The following is a 15,992-nucleotide window of genomic DNA, read 5'->3' as shown; positions in this document are numbered from 1 at the left end:
GTCAACAGTGTGGGCCTTAAAAGTAGAAAGACCCAGGTTTAGGTCCCAATTCAGACATTGAATAGCTACATGACTAACTACTCACTTCTCTCTGAGCTTCAGTTTCCTTATCTTTTCTGAGAATCAAAGTCAGAAAACATAAGGACAGGAACCAGGGCTGAGACGGTGAAAATGATAAAGAGATGGAGGATATGACAACAGCTATGCTCCAAGGCTTTGTTTTAAATGAGTATTACTAGCCATTCCCAGGGCGTGAACAATTATACCCAAGGGCATTAATGCCAACCAACCCAAAGTTCTCAATGTACTAGAGGAAGAGGAGCCACACAGCACATTTCCCCATGTGCCACAGCAGTGCCCTCAAACACATGTGGTTTGACAAGGAGAGTATGTTAAGATAGTTAAAATATTTTTAATGGCGGGCAAGATAAATTAAAAACAAAAAACACATCCTCTCAGTTTCTCCAACAGCTGACCTCTGGTAGAGATCTTATTGGTCAAAACGACCACCACCTAGTGACAGCAAGGGGAAATTGCAGGTTCCAGTCTGATAAGGATCTATCTGCATCAGAGCTGAACCTGCAAAGTTAAACCTACAGTGGGATGGGAGCAGGAGCCATTGGGCTAGAGTGCCAATTACTATATGGTTGAGCCTGTTTCACCAAGTCAGGAGATCTGTTCTGACTGAGCTCCTGCCACACTGGGTGTTAAATACTTTGAATATCACTCAAGAGTGACAGAACTGTCACTATGGAGATTCCACCAGAGAAATGCCAACATGGTATTTACCCTCACCTCCCTATCAAGAATCTGAGTTACAATCCAGCCCTTCAAATGACCTGAAGCTCATGCCAAGGAGAAAAAGTATGTGTATGTGTGACACATGAAGCTGGGGCAGCTATAAAGAAAGTAACAGAGCTCCGCAGCCTTTCAGTGGGGGGATCCTAAGAGCAGAAGGAAAAGGGCCCAGGCTACACAGCTCCAGGGATATTTGAGATAGACACCCTGCCCTGATGAGACGGCCCCCAAATTATATTGGAAGAAATATCTGCAGGTCCAAGTTGCAGGACCCATCAAGTATTCCTTAATCTTATGAGGTCAACTTGGCAGATTAATCAAAATAAATGGCCACCACATGGTGATCACTCTGTCCTATGCTAAGTAACTGATATTCAGTATCTCATTTAATCCCCACAAGAACCCTATGAGGTAGACAGTATTATTATCCCTATTTAGTGAGTGGGCAAACTGAAGCCCTAGAAGGGCAGGAGGTTGGTCAAGCTTATACATGAAACAAGCAGAGAGGCTTCTGACCACAGACCTAGCAGGTCATTCTCCTCTCTGAATCAGTTTCTTCATCCACAAAAGGACTTTCCATCACCTGCCTTGCAGGGTTGTTATGAAGATGATGAGAAATAAGAAAGTAATGAGGCTGGCATATAGTAAAAACACCAGTTGCACAAAGAGCGGACCCCAACTCCTGGGGAACTATGTGGTCAGAATACAACTCTCCTGTTAGGTTTCCCAGTGGCTAATATTTTGGAAATAGATCCCCAGGACTTTCTTCCAACTCCAACTTCCAACCTTTCTGTTAGCAGCTTTGCACCATCCAGGGATTCTTGGCATACAGTAAGTATTCATTAAATGTTTGCTCCCACTCCACTTTGCTGCTAAAAAAAAAAAAAAAAAAAAAACTTCACTACCATTGAGTTGGATCTGACTCATAGAGACCCCTCTTTGGGTTTCCGAGGTGGTATTACTATGGAAGTAGATTGCCCAACCTGCCTTCCAAGGAGTGGCTGGGTGGGTTTGAAGCGCCAGCCTTCTGGTTAGCAGTCAAATGCCTTAGGCACTATGCCACCAGAGCTCCCTAGACTCCAAAAAACCAAACTCACTGCCATCCAGTCGATTCCGACGTATAGTGACCCCCACTGGGTTTCCAAGACTGTAAATCCTTACAGAAGCAGACTGTCCCATCTTTCTTCCGCCGAGAAGCTGGTGGGTTTGAACCACCAAACTTTTGGTTACCAGCCAAATGCCTTAACCACTACATCACCAGAGATCTTTTTACTGCTAGACTGACCCTCCCTAAAACACAGCTTTCATCACTCCCTTCAACAGCTCCTCATTCCTCTAAACTCCAGTCTAAATGTCCCCTACACTCCAGCCCATAAGTTTTCTAACCTCACAGCCACATCTCTCTACTATGGAGGCAGGTCTTCCTATTTCCCCATACACAGCCCAATCCAGTCCAGCGGGACGCCCTCAGCCCCTCCACATCCTTTCCAGCGGTCGGTCGATTCCGACTCATAGATACTTTATAGGACAAAAAAGAACTGCCCCATAGGGTTTCCAGGGCTGTAAATCTTTACAGAAGCAGACCGCCCCATCTATCTTCCCTGAAGTGGCTGGTGGGTTTGAACTCCTGACCTTCTGGTTTGTAGCCGAGCGTTTTAGCCACTATGCCACCCTTCCAGCCCCTCAACCTCAGGCCCCTTCTCCTTTACAAAGTCTTCCCTACCATTCCGTTTGCACGGCTCTCCCAACTGCAGGTTGGCCCCATCACTGGAGCTCTCTAAGCACCGAGCCAAGAGCTTCGTACACCACGGGCTTCTAAATTCTCAGGCCGGCTGCCCAGGACGCGCCAGGAGCACAGCGGCCCGGCCCGCGGCGGCTGAGCATAAATTTGGACGCAGGCCAGAGGCTCGTTCGAGGCCGGACGGCCAGGCGGGGTGGGGAGAGCCCAGCCGAGGGCCGCGGAAAGAAGCTCCCGCTCCCAGCTCCATTCCCCACGCCTTCACAATTGGGGGAGGAGGAGGCAGGAAGTGCAAGGGCAGCTGGAGACCCGACCCTCAGCGCCCCAGAGCGCAGGCCCACAGCCAGGCTGCTGTGGGCGGGGGTCCCGGGCGCGGCAGGGCGACGGGGACGCGACAGAGACCCGTGTAGATCTGCAACCTGGCACCCTCACCCTCAGCGTGCTGGCCAGGTCTTTTTCCAGACGGGGCAAGCTGAGGAGGGTGATAAACTGCGCTCTGTCCAGCCCCTCCGACAAGGACAACCCGGGAAAGGCGCGCTTTACTGTGGATAAAGTGTGGAAACTTAAGTCCGAAGAGCGGAAGGGGCTATTCAAGGCTATGTGCAGGGTCAACTGCGGAGTCCGCGGCTGGGGAAGATACCCCGGCGGCGCAGTTTCGCTCCCTCGTCCTCTCCCTGGTCCCTAATATTAAGAGGGCACGACCAGCTCCAGGTAGAGCCAGGCCGGCGAGGGGTCTGCAGAGTTGAGACCCGGTAAACCGAGGCTGGAAAGCGGGGAGGGGTGGCAGGGCCGGCTGGAAAGGGGCGGCCACCCACCTGGTGCGGGTCCTAGGGCGCCGGGCGCCAAAGCGCAGAGCAGCAGGAGGAGGGGGCGCAGCAGCGGCTCGGGGCTACGGGGACTTGGGCCGCCGTGCATGGTTGGGGCCAGATCCCGTGCGCACACTCTCGTCCGTCCCGTCCGATCACTGCCCGGTCCCGAATTCTGGTCAAGACATGCCTGGCCGCGTGCAGCAGCCCTCGGCGTACTCTAAAGGAGCAGGCGGCTGTGCTAGGTCCGCCGGCAACAAAGGCTGCAGGGCCCGCCCCCTCGGCCCGCAGCAGAGGCAAAGAAAAGACAAGAGAACCTAGAGGAGAGAAAGAAAGAAAGGGAGGGAGGGAACGCGGTGGCCGGCTCGGGCCCCGCCCCGCCCCTCGGGTTCCTTCCCCCGCCCCCCGGGCTGGTGCTCCCTCCCAGGCCAAGCCTCAACCCGCCCCTCCAGCCCCGCCAGCCGCCCACCGCGCGCAGGGCGGGGCACAGGGCAGGACAAGGACAGCGCCCCCCGACGGACGCCCAACAGCCGGTTTGGCCGAGTGAGCCCTCTGGCGGCGTAGCCAGGCTGAGCCCTCCCATTGTAGGCCCTCCGAGGTCCCCCAGGATTCTGGGATTTCTGGAATTTCTGCTTTGTCCCTGAACTGAGGCACCCTTCCTTGTACTCTCTGTGGCCAGACACGGAAAAGGACTTGGAGGACACAGAAGCTTCCAAAGGGTCCTAGGGTCACTCAACTGAGCAGCAAGGATTCCAGGGATCTGGAGGTAGGTTCTGCTCTGAAGCCAACTCCGGAGATAGGCCGGGGGCCCTTCCCTGGATGCATAGCCATTTCCCACGTGAGATTGTTTCTCATAATTCCTCGTCTCTGGACTTTTTCCCAAGTGAATGTTTGCCTTGAAGGGAGCACAGTGCTTGACCCACAGACAGGGGACTCTGCGGCCTCGCCCAGGTCAGTGCCCACAGACTCTCAACAGGGCCCCTTGGGAGCCTGGAGGCCGGCCAACTTCAGCTGCACATCCCAGTCCAGCCTTCACTCCAAATACCAGCCATCTATCCTCCCTTGGCCCCCACCCTGACTCTGGCTTCCAGCTCTCCTACCCCTGACCTCTCAGGAGTCTCCTCAAGGAATGCTACTGCCTCCAGCTCTGCTTTTTCTAAACTTGGACTTGCTCTGAGGAGCTCCTTCTTGTCCCTCAGGACAGTTGTGGACATCTTCCTCCTCTTGGGTAGCCTTGGTGCAGTCACTGTGCCCTCGGAGGCTCACACACTGACTCCCATTTCCAGCTGTGGTTATCTTCCAACCTCCCATGCATTTTCCCTCATTCCCTGAAACTCACTTCTGACTCCTTCTCCACCCTAAGCCCTGCTGACCTTCTGGGGGACACCTGTAGCACATGACCACTCAGTTCCTTGACCTCCTTTCCAGTGACCTTTCACTCCACCTCAGCCACAGCTCTCAAGCTCACACCCGAGGCTGTGTCATCCTTCAGAACTGCCCCATCTCTGAAATCTGAAAATCAGATGGCCCACTCCCTGACCAGACTCTGCTGTCCTTCTCACCTTTTCTGCACCCTCATAATCACACTATGTATTCTTCCTCAGTGCCTTATTATATTCCTCTTCTTCTCGGCCAGCAGCCCCTCTAACCTCAACTACTTCCTTCCCTAATTACATTCACTGTTCTACTCCTAGCCACTCCTTGGAAGGAAGGTTGGGCAATCCTACTTCCGTAGTGATACTGCCTCGGAAACCCATGGAGGGGTCGCTATGAGTCGGGGCCGACTCGACGGCAAATAACAACAACAACAACACTCCTAGCCCCTACCCAACTATCTCCCATTTTTCTCCACACCTAACAGCCACTGGCCTTGCTGTGACAGGGACAATTCAGACCATGACTACCCACCACCCCACCCCACCTCCACACAATAAGCATATGTAACTGTCACCCGTTCATCTATTGGCTGGCAGTCAGAGACAATGCTTCCACCAGGGTTCTGTGGTCCCCTCCAATCCTGCCTCCCCAAGGACTTTGCTCAATGTATCCTCCTCTGTCGTTGGTCTTCATTGGCTTCCAACCCAGTCTAAAAAAATTCTTGTCTCCCTCCTATTAAAAATACTGATAAAAGCCTATATATCTATGGTCAATTGATTTTTGACAAGGTTGCTAAGTCCATCCAAGGGGGAAAAAGTAGTCTCAATAAATGGTATTGAAACAACTGGATCTCCACATGCAAAAGAATGAAGTTGGAACCATACCTCACGCTGTATAAAAAAATTAACTCAAAATGGATTAACGACCTCAGTGTAAGAACTAAAGCCATAAAACTCTTAGAACAAAACACAGGACTAATGCTTTGAGACCTAGTTTTCAATAACGGACTCATGGATATGATACGAAAAACATGACCAACAAAAGACAAAATAGACAAATTGGACTTCATCAAAATAAAAAACTTTTGTGCATCAAAGGATTTTATCAACAAAGTGAAGAGATAGGCTACAGATTGGGAACCCTATATTGAATAAGAGTTTAATATCCAGAATATGTAAAGAACTACAACTCAGCAACAAAAATACAAACAACTCAATTTAAAAAAATAGGTACAGGATTTGAGTAAACATTTCACCAAAGAAGATATGCAAATGGCCAATAAGCACATGGAACAAAGCTCATCTTTAGTCATTAGGGCAATGAAAATACAGTGAGTGAGATACTACTACACTCCACTAGGATGACTATGATTTTTAAATAAAGGGATTTTAAAATAAATGTTGGCAAGGCTGTAAAGAAATTGGAACCCTCATCCATTGCTGAGGTGGTTTCTCAAAAAGTTAAACACAGAACTACCTTATGACCCAGCAATTCCACTCCTAGGTATATAACCAAAATTAAGCTGGGACTCAAACAGATACGTGTGCAACAGTGTTCACTGCAGCATTATTCACAATAGCCAAAAGGTGGAAACAACCCAAGTGTCCATCAACAGGTGAATGGATCAATAAAATGTGGTATATCCACACAATGGATTATCACTCAGTCAAAGAGAAATAAAGTTCTGGTGCATGGTACAACATGGATGAACTCTGAAAACATTATGCTGAGTGAAGTAAGTCGGATACAAAAAGACAAATATTGTATGATCCCACTTATATGAACTATCTAGAATTGGCAAGTGCACAGAGACAGATGTTTATTAGTGGTTACCAGGAGGTGGGTGGGAGAGGAAGATGAGATGTATCTAGGGTTTTTGTTAAGGGTGTTGAAAAAATTTGGAAGCAGATAGTGAGGATGGTTGTACAACATGGTGAATGGAATTAAAGTCATTGAATTACACATAAAAATGATTGAAATAGCAAGTGTTTTTTGTTTATATTTCACCACAATAAAAATTAAAAATAAAATACTGATAATGCCACTGCATCAACTGGGTTTCCCCTCTAGTTTCCACTCTACATCTCCTCCCTTTCTCAGACTTCTCCAGAGAGTTGTCTAGATTTCCCCTCCTACCATTTGCAAGTCAGGCCACCCCAACCACTTCCTGTCCTCCTTCCCCCACCTTAGTGCCAAAGCCACAGGCCCCTCTTCAGTCCTTATCTGCCTTGACCTCCCCAATGCATTCTGGAGATGCCCTCCCCCTACTTACACCTCAACTCTGCCCTCATCCATGTGGGAAATTTCTTCACTCAACAACAAATGTTGATTATTCAGTCCGGGCCCAGGGACTGGAGACACAGCAAGGAACAAGATGTTCTTATAAAGTCATATTCTGGAGGAAAACAATGGGCAACCAGCAAGTAGACAGGTATATAAACAAGACTGAGAGGTGCTATGAAGAAAATAAAACTGGGAGTGACTGAGGGTATACTTCCCACAGGATGGGCAGGGAAGACCTTCCTGAAGAAGTGACATTTGAACTGTGAGAACAGAAGGGTAAGGAGGCAGTCATGTGAAGGTGAAAGGGAAAAAATGGGCACAAACTTGATGTATCTGAGATTTGGCCTTTAGGACTCCAGAAAGTCTTCCCTGATGCCCTTTTCAGGGTTTCCAGGGCATCCTTTGCCACCTTCATCATGGTGCAAATCACACTGATGTGCTATTGTCTGTGTATTGGTCTGTCAATCCCACCACACTAAACCCAAGAGATCAGGAGAACAAAACCAAATTCACTGCCATCAAGTCGATTCCGACTCATAGCAACCCCCACTGATTTCCAAGGCTGTGAATCCTAGCGGAAACAGACTGCCCCATCTTTCTTCCGCTGAGCAGCTAATGGGTTCAAACCACTGACCTTTTGGTTAGCAACCAAATCCCTTAACTACTACACACCAGAGATAGGGAGGGTCTGGGAAAAGAACACACAGCCCTCCCTGACCAAAACCACAACCTGCCTCCCTTGTTCCCTTGGTAAGCTGCCAAATCAAGCAGTTCAGAGGCTGTTCTGCAGTGCAGGCTTGGCGTTTGTGTTTTCAAACCCCAAGCCTGAAAGCAGTCTCCATCTTCTTCCATTTGTGTCCCAGATCCTTTTCTTCACTCACTCCAAACCCTGCTGTGGTGCCTTTATTTAAAAACTATTCAGGGATCCATCTAGACACCATGGGATACAAAAGAAGTATGGGGCTTAGTCCTGCCCTCTCAACATGAATAAAATCATACTGGAAAAACAAAACCAGAAAACTCCAAATTTGGGGGCAAAATGTACATTTTGAACAAAGTAAGAAATATGCTATTTCAACATGTTTGATGAGATTTTTCAAAATGTCAAGTATGTCAAGTAACCAGTTGGTGAGTTTTCCCCTCAAATCTTGATAAAAATTATTTCATTCATTTAAAAAGTGGTTGTTATGTTATATAAGGATAAAAGTTTAATATCCACATCTCTAGCAAAATTTAACACAGCAAACCATTACCAGAAGTTGATCAATAGATATCTTCAAACTTAAAAAAGCAACTATATTTATTCTGCTTCTATATATCCATTTATATATTCATTGCTTAAAAGCTAGGAAAGCACTGTAGTTGTTGTTAGTTGCCATCGAGTCAATTGCAACTCGTGGCAACCCCACATGCGCAAAGCAGAACTTCTCAAGGCTGTGACCTTTCAGAAGCAGATCACCAAGCCTGTCTTCTGAAGTGCCTCTGAATGGGTTTGAACCACCAACCTCAGCTACTAGTCAAGCACTTAACCACTGGTACCACCCAGGACTTAAGTACTGTAGAGCACTGTGTATCTAAAATTATAAATGAATAGATAACAATGAAATATGAGGCATACAATTAAAATATCTTTAGGCCTCAACTTTCTTACCTGTGCAGTGGTAATGGTATTCTCACTCTCCTTCTCCACTGGTCGTCTACGGCAATGACTCTCATCTGGGGGTGACTTTGCCCCCATGGAATTTTGCAATGTCTGGAGACATTTTTGGTTGTCACAACTAAGGTGAGGGTGCTACTGGCATCTCATAGGTGGAGACCAAGGATGGTGATAAATATCCAACAACAGATAGGAGAGCCCCCTGAAACAAAGAATTATCCAGCCCCAAATGTCAATAATGCCAGGGTTGAGAAACCCTTGTCTAAAAGATTAAAAAAAGAGTTTGAAGGCTCCTGGAGGAGGAAAAGTCCTCATATTTCAGTATTTTGTTTTATTTTTCATTTTTAGGTAAGATAAGTACAGGGTTAAAATTCAAACTTTACAAACAGGGAAAAGTAACTCTTCCCTCCCAAACCTGATCCTTTGTCCCTTCCTTAGTGCTCCTTCCCAGAGACGTTACTCTTACAGGTACTCATGAATTCTTCCAGAAAAATTTTATACAAACAGAAAGAAATATTTTACACAAGTGGTTGCACATATATGCTCTGCTCTGTACCTGGCTTTTTTCATTTAATATAGCTTGGCAAAAAAACCAAACCAAACCAGTTGCCATGGAATCGACTCTAACTCATGGCAATCCCATGTTTGTCAGAGTAGAATTGTGCTCTGTAGGATTTTCAACGGTTGTGATCTTTTGAGGAGCTCTAATGGTGTAGCGCCTAAGACATTTGACTGATAACCAGAAGGCTAGTAGTTCAAACCCACCAGCCACTCCTCAGAAGGAAGATCGGGCAATCTACTCCCATAGAGATACCACCTCAGAAACCCAAGGCGGGGTCAGTATGAGTTGGATCAACTTGATGGCAGTGAGTTTGGTTTGGTTTTGGTGATCTCTTGGAAGTATATCTCTAGACATTTCTTCTGAGGCACCTCTGGGCGGATTCTAACCACCAATCTTTCAATTAGTAGCTGAATGCTTAACCTTTTGTGCCACTAAAGTTTTCCTATATAGTCCCATATCCTCACATATGGATCCTTACATATGCAGCCCTTTTACAGCTTCATAGCATGTGGCATGTAAGCCAGCATGTGGGTTCCATGAAGGTAAGAAATCTTTGTTTTGCTCACTGACATGTCCTCAACACTCAAAACAATGTCTGGTGTATAGATAAATATTAACAGATATTTTCAATATTTAATCAAATGTTGAATGACCAATATTCCACTATGTTCATATACCATATACAGTATTCTACTGATAGATTGGGCGCTCTGGTAGCATAGTGGCTAAGACACTTGCCTGCTAACCAGACGGCTGGCGGTTCAAACCCACCAGCCACTCCTCGGAAGGAAGGTTGGGCAATCCTACTTCCGTAGTGATACTGCCTCAGAAACCCAAGGAGGGGTCGCTATGAGTCGGGTTTGACTCGACAGCACATAGCAACAACAACAACAACTGATAGATATTTAGGTTGTTTCTAATCTCTTAGTGTGATTGTCCTCTGTGCATATATGTGAGTCCATTCATAGAATCCTTGAACTGGGGCTGCTGCCAAGGGCATATGTATTTGTAATTTTGATGTTGTTATTGTTGTTAGGTGTCATCGAGTCAATTTTGACTCATAGTGACCCCATATGACAGAGTAGAACTGCCCCATAGGGTTTTCTAGGCTGTAATCCTTATGGGAACAGATCTCCTGGTCTTTGTCCCAAGGAGCCACTGAATAGGTTCAAACCACTAACCTTTCAGTTAGCAGCTGAATGCTCAAACACTGCACCACCAGTGCTCCTTTGTGACTAATAGGTATCGCTAAATTAAAGGTGTTATTTCCTTCTACCACAGTAAATTGCAGGAATTGTGGAATAATTTGAAATGCTGGTTTAGGGTACAGATTGCTAAATGAGGATGCCCAATAGAGCCCCACTCAGAGGGACAGGAACTGAGCTAAGTAAGAGCTGGCCTTGGAAATGCAAGAAATTATTGGATTTGAAGGGGATGCTGAGCTGCCACCGGGGGCCTGATTAGCCATTGTTCTGGAAGTCCTGGAAATGTGGGTGTTCTCAATCTGTCCCCATTCTCTGGAGCACTGTGTCCTTAGCCTGCCAACTCCACTACAGCTGCCTCTGCTGCTCAGTGAGGGTGGCCTTCCCCCACACTGTGAGTGAGAATGCCACAGGAAGGCTTCAGGTTCATTATCCACATTGAGATTACAGAGTCACCAATCAGCTGATAGGAAAAAGGCACAAGATTGGCTTCCACTGTGTCTTTAGCAGCTACTTGGACAGTACGAACCATGATTAGACTGAGGCAAATTGTGTTATTGAATGAATGCTTATATCCTATGTGCTGGCTCTATGCGTGATTTGCAGTGTCCCACCCAATCTTTCTCCCAGTGTGAAGTATTTTTTATTATTATTATTATCCTCACATTAGAGATGGAGAAACTGAGGCACAAAGAGATTAGTTACTTGCCTAAGGCCCCACATTAGGAAGTGTCATAGCAGGACTGCCCTGATTCTAGAGCCTAGTTATCTAACCTTACCCACCACTGCCTCCCTGGATGACCAGTTGGGCTTCTGCCATCAGCAATGTTTCTTCGAGGCTCCTTCTTTTAGAGGAGACTGCTAAATGGATGGGAAGTGGGCCTCTTCCCTTTCACTAGATTCACTGAGGCCACTATTTATGAACATGAACTAAGTGCCAGGAGCCAAGAGTTATACTCATTTCCAAAGGGATTCTTAGTAACGGTCATCGTATCATTTCCTGCAGTCTTATCTTCACATCTAGCCCATGAGCTCTCAGAGGGCCAGGGACATGTCTGATGGGCTGGCAGCTAGTAGGATCTCAGGACAAGACTGTTGTTTAAGAGTTACCAGCTCTAGAAGTGCCAGCCTGTGCTCCTCGTCTGACCTGGACTCACCATGATACAACCCAACCATCTGTAGGACTCATACCACCACCACTGCCTCTACAGCCTGGTTATTGTTTTGGCTCTTTTCTTCCTCTCTTTTAAATTGTGTTTTCTTCTTTTTCATGCCATTGTGTCAGCAACAAGTGCTCCATATCCTTATGTCTATCATTTGAAAACTTCTTATGCTTTTCTATTGTGTTTACTGTATTTATTTATCAGGAGGCACCAGTCCCTGAAGAAGGACATCATGCTTGATAAAGTAAAGGGTCGGCAAAAAAGAGGAAGACCCTCAACGAGATGGATTGACACAGTGGCTACAACAACAGGCTCAAGCATAGCAAGGATTGTGAGGATGGTGCAGAACCAGGTGGTATTTCTATTGTACACAGGGTTGCTATGAGTCTGAACCAATTCAGTGGCACCTAACAACAACAACCATTGTATTTACTGAGTGTTTAGGAGCTCTTTCTACTCATTATTTATCTGTCAACATTTTTTCCATGTGTTTTGTTGACTTTTGTAATGACAGTACTTTCAACTTTCAAAAATCAGAATTCTTTTTTTTTTTTTTTTTTAGGATTTGGGTGAAGATTTACAGAGTAAATTCACTTTTCATACAGCAGTTCACATATACTTTGTCTCATGTCATTGACCAAAATTTACAATGCAGCAGCTCCCCTCCCACTTCCTCCCCATAGTCACCTCCTCCCAGTGTCCATCCCTTCACACTCTTCTGCGCCCTGAGCTATCTCCCTGTGCATAAGCAGCCCTTCCTTCTCCCATGATTGTTCTCTTCAGGGCGTGTGTCTACTTGACGTAAATATTTAACTCACATGCCTGTACTTTGTTTAGCTGGAAACCACAGTTGTGGGTTCAATTCCAGACCAGAAGGGCAGCTAGGGGCCATAGTCTCAGTGGTTACATCAGGCTCTATTGGACCAGCAAACCTGGTCCCCACCTTCTTTTTTTTTTTTTGCCTCCAAATTATTTTGAGTTTTGTTCCACATTGTTCTCCCTCTTTCCCTTCCAAGTGGATGGCAGTGGTAGCTGGGCACCATCTAGTTCTTCTGGTCTCATGGTTGTATAGGTTGCAGATCAGATGGTGTACCAGTTGCTAGGACTGATTGTTTCCATTAATTTTGGTTTTCTTCTTTCTTCTTGACGAGGAGAGACCCATTGTTGCATCTAGATGGCAGTTTCCTAGCTTTTAAGGTCCCAGTCGCTACTCGCCAAAGCAGTAGGTGGAACAATGTTTTGTATAGTATGTTATGCCAATTGACCTTGATGTCCCCTGCGACCATGGTCCCAAGCCCACAGGATCAACTACTTGGTCCCTCTGGGTAGCTGGCTGTGACCAAGTAATGACCATAACCTTGCCCCTTGTCAGCTCTACTATACACCTGGGAATTCTGATCATTCACATGAACTTATAGGCCCATTGTCTGCCAACCCTATATATGATCTTGGATACACTCTCCATTTAGACATACCTAACTGTTTAGCTTGTTCACCCATCTATCCGTCCATATACCCATGTTTGCTTTCACTGACAACTCAGTACTGTATATGCAAAAGGGTTCATATTTGTTGTCTGTACTGCCCATGTAACTCTCTATGTCTTTCTCATCCTCAATGCTGCCATATTGGTCACTCACATTTGGTACATTGCCCTTCTCTTCACCCAAATCAATATTTATCTCTGTCTACCTAGCAGCATTCCCTCCCCTCCCCTCCAACCCCTGGTAACCAACAAAGAAAATGTCCTCCAATATATAAACCTTTCCTTAACTTTTACAATAATGGACTAATACAATATTTGTCCTTTTGTGACTGACTTATTTCATTCAGCATAATGTCCTCCAAGTTCATCCACGTTATGCGGTGTTTTGCAGATTCTACATTATTCTTTAGCGTTGCATAGTATTCCATTGTGTGAATGTACCAAAGTTTGGTTATCCATTCCTCAGTTGTTGGACATCTAGGTTGTTTCCAAGTTTTGGCTATTGTAAATAGTGCTGCAATGAAAAAAATCAGAATTCTTGCTGGTAATAAGATGCTGGGTAACATAAAATTACATGAGTTGTGTCTTGGGGGACATCTAGGTCAATTAGTATAACATAGTTAACAAAGATAACATTCTCCATCCTAGTTTGGTAAGTAGCAGCTGAGGTCTTAAATACTTGTGAGCAGCCATGTAAGATACACCTATTGGTCTCTTTCTGTCTGGAGCAAAGGAGAATAAAGAAACCAAAGACTCAAGGCAGCAAATTGTCCACAGGACAGATGATCCTCATGAACCACAGTCTCATCAAACCTGAGACCAGAAGAACTAGATGGTCCCTGGCTACCATTACTGACCGCTCTGTCCAGGGTCACAAGAGTACATTTAACTCCCTGTTAAAATGGGAGAAAAATGTAAAACAAGATAGAAATTCATTAAAAAATAATAATAATAATAAAATAAGGGAAAAAGAGGAGACTTACTGGACTGCTAGAGACTAAAGGAATCCCCAAAATAATCACCTTAAGACACTTTTTAACCTGGAACTGAAGCCATTCCTGGAAATCACCTTTCAGCCAAATAATGGATTGGCCTGTAAAATCAACAATAACACCCATGATAAATGTGCTTCTTAGAATAATCAACTATATGAGACCAAACGGGCAACATTTGTCCAAAAGCAAAGACAAGAAGGCAAGGTGGGCAGGGAAACCAGAGGGAAGGAAAAAAAGGCAGAATGGAAATGAGAAGAGTGCTAACACATTGTGGGGATAGCAACCAAGGTCATGGAACAATTTGTGTATAAATTGTTGAATAGGAAAATAATTTGCATGTAAACTTTCACCTAAAACACAATAAAACATCCAATAAATAAATAAATTATCCACAGACATATTTAACTTTTAAACTTTCTTTCAAATTACCCATCACAAGAATCAGAATTCAAGTTATTCTAAATGCTCTGGTTAGTTGATGTGAGGCTATATTGATTTAAAGATTCTGTTATAAAATCAAATAAGAAATGCCACATAAAAAAATTACATGGGTCGTTTTTCCTTTTTGTTGTTTAATCAATAAATCACTTCACTCCTTTATTTATCTAACAAACACTCCTTGTTGTTCTTGCAGTGGAGCTTAGATTAAAAAAAAAAAAAACAGCATGGACACTATTATAAAATTGCTATTGTCAACATTAAAAATGGGTTGTTATATAATTTTGGGGTTTGGATGGATATTTTAAATGAAATCAACAGTAAAATCTGTAGGAAAAAAAGATTAATAGATTTTCCTACATGAAAAGCAAAAACTTCTCCACATCATAAAATCCCATGAGTTCAATATCCAAAAGATAGGAAACCTACAAAGACCAGAGCAAGCAAAGAGAAGATTATCAAATAAATAATATAAGAATGTCTCTCAGAAGTGAAGCACATGAGTTTTTAGATTAAAAACATTCACTGATATGCAGTTCAGTAGATGAAAAAAGACCTACATCAAGGACATCTTGATATACCACCACTCTAAGGTACTAGAGACAATTGTACATTGTTGTTGTTGTTATTATTTGCCATTGAGTTGGACCCGACTCATAGCAACCCCACCTGGGGTTTCCGAGGCGGTATCACTACGGAAGTAGATTGCCCAACCTTCCTTCCGAGGAGTGGCTGGTGGGTTTGAACCGCCAGCCTTCTGGTGAACAGTCAAGTGCCTTAGGCACTAAGCTACCAGAGCCCCTTGGTTTCAAGGAAAAGGGGTGGAAATGGTCACAAAGACTGCTATCAGAGTGGCACCTGGATTCTCTACAGCAATACTGCAGGCTAGAACTCAACAAAGCAATACCTTCAAAATTCTGAGAAAAGTAGTTTCCAACCCAGAATTCAGTTCCCACACTCTAGATCAGGTGAGAATGTAGAATAAAGACAATTTAAGATCTACAAGGTCTCAAAAATAAATAAATAAACATTTACCTTCTGTGCACTCACTCTTTCTCAGGAAGTTACTGGAGGATTTGCTCTAACAAGATAAGAAGGTGAGCCAAGAAAGAGAAAGACTATGAAATTAAGGAATACATGGTCCAACACAAAGATAAAGTGAAGGGAATCTCCAGAATAATAAGCCAACAGTTGTTGAGTTAACTATAACTCCTAGAGCACCTACAAGACAGAGTGTAACTGCCCCAGAAGGCACTGCAGTCCCTTTCTGGGACTTCCTTAAAGGACAGTGGTGAAGGGAAATCCTCCCAATGGGCAGAATTTCGGGCCATGCATGTGGCTGTTCACTTTGCATGGAACAAGAAATGGCCAGAGGTGTGATTATATACAGATTCATGGGCTGTGGCTAATGGCTTAGCTGGATGGTCTGGGACTTGGAAGGAGCATGATTGGAAGATTGGTGATAAGGATGTTTGGGGAAGAGGCAT

General features: G+C 45.0%; 1 protein-coding gene across 1 annotated transcript in view; it reads right to left on the bottom strand.

The window, feature by feature from the left end:
• The window catches only part of ADAMTS7 (ADAM metallopeptidase with thrombospondin type 1 motif 7), a 68,351-nt gene extending 63,430 nt beyond the window's left edge, over nt 1–4,921 (bottom strand). Inside the window, exons 1-6 of the mRNA XM_007951856.1 lie at nt 4,905–4,921; nt 3,812–4,011; nt 3,477–3,659; nt 3,177–3,299; nt 2,969–3,078; nt 477–513 (exon numbers count right to left, since the gene is read on the bottom strand). Coding sequence (XP_007950047.1) covers nt 477–513; nt 2,969–3,078; nt 3,177–3,299; nt 3,477–3,659; nt 3,812–4,011; nt 4,905–4,921 — 670 coding nt within the window. The remainder of the gene's footprint in view (nt 1–476; nt 514–2,968; nt 3,079–3,176; nt 3,300–3,476; nt 3,660–3,811; nt 4,012–4,904) is intronic.
• Between the last annotated feature and the right edge of the window lie 11,071 nt (nt 4,922–15,992).

This window comes from Orycteropus afer, unplaced genomic scaffold (genome assembly GCF_000298275.1).
Source record: "Orycteropus afer afer isolate SDZICR_OR568_19922 unplaced genomic scaffold, OryAfe1.0 scaffold00313, whole genome shotgun sequence".
Lineage (NCBI taxonomy): Eukaryota > Metazoa > Chordata > Mammalia > Tubulidentata > Orycteropodidae > Orycteropus > Orycteropus afer.
The sequence above is the reverse complement of the archived record's forward strand: the minus strand, read 5'-3'. Positions and strand labels throughout refer to the sequence as shown.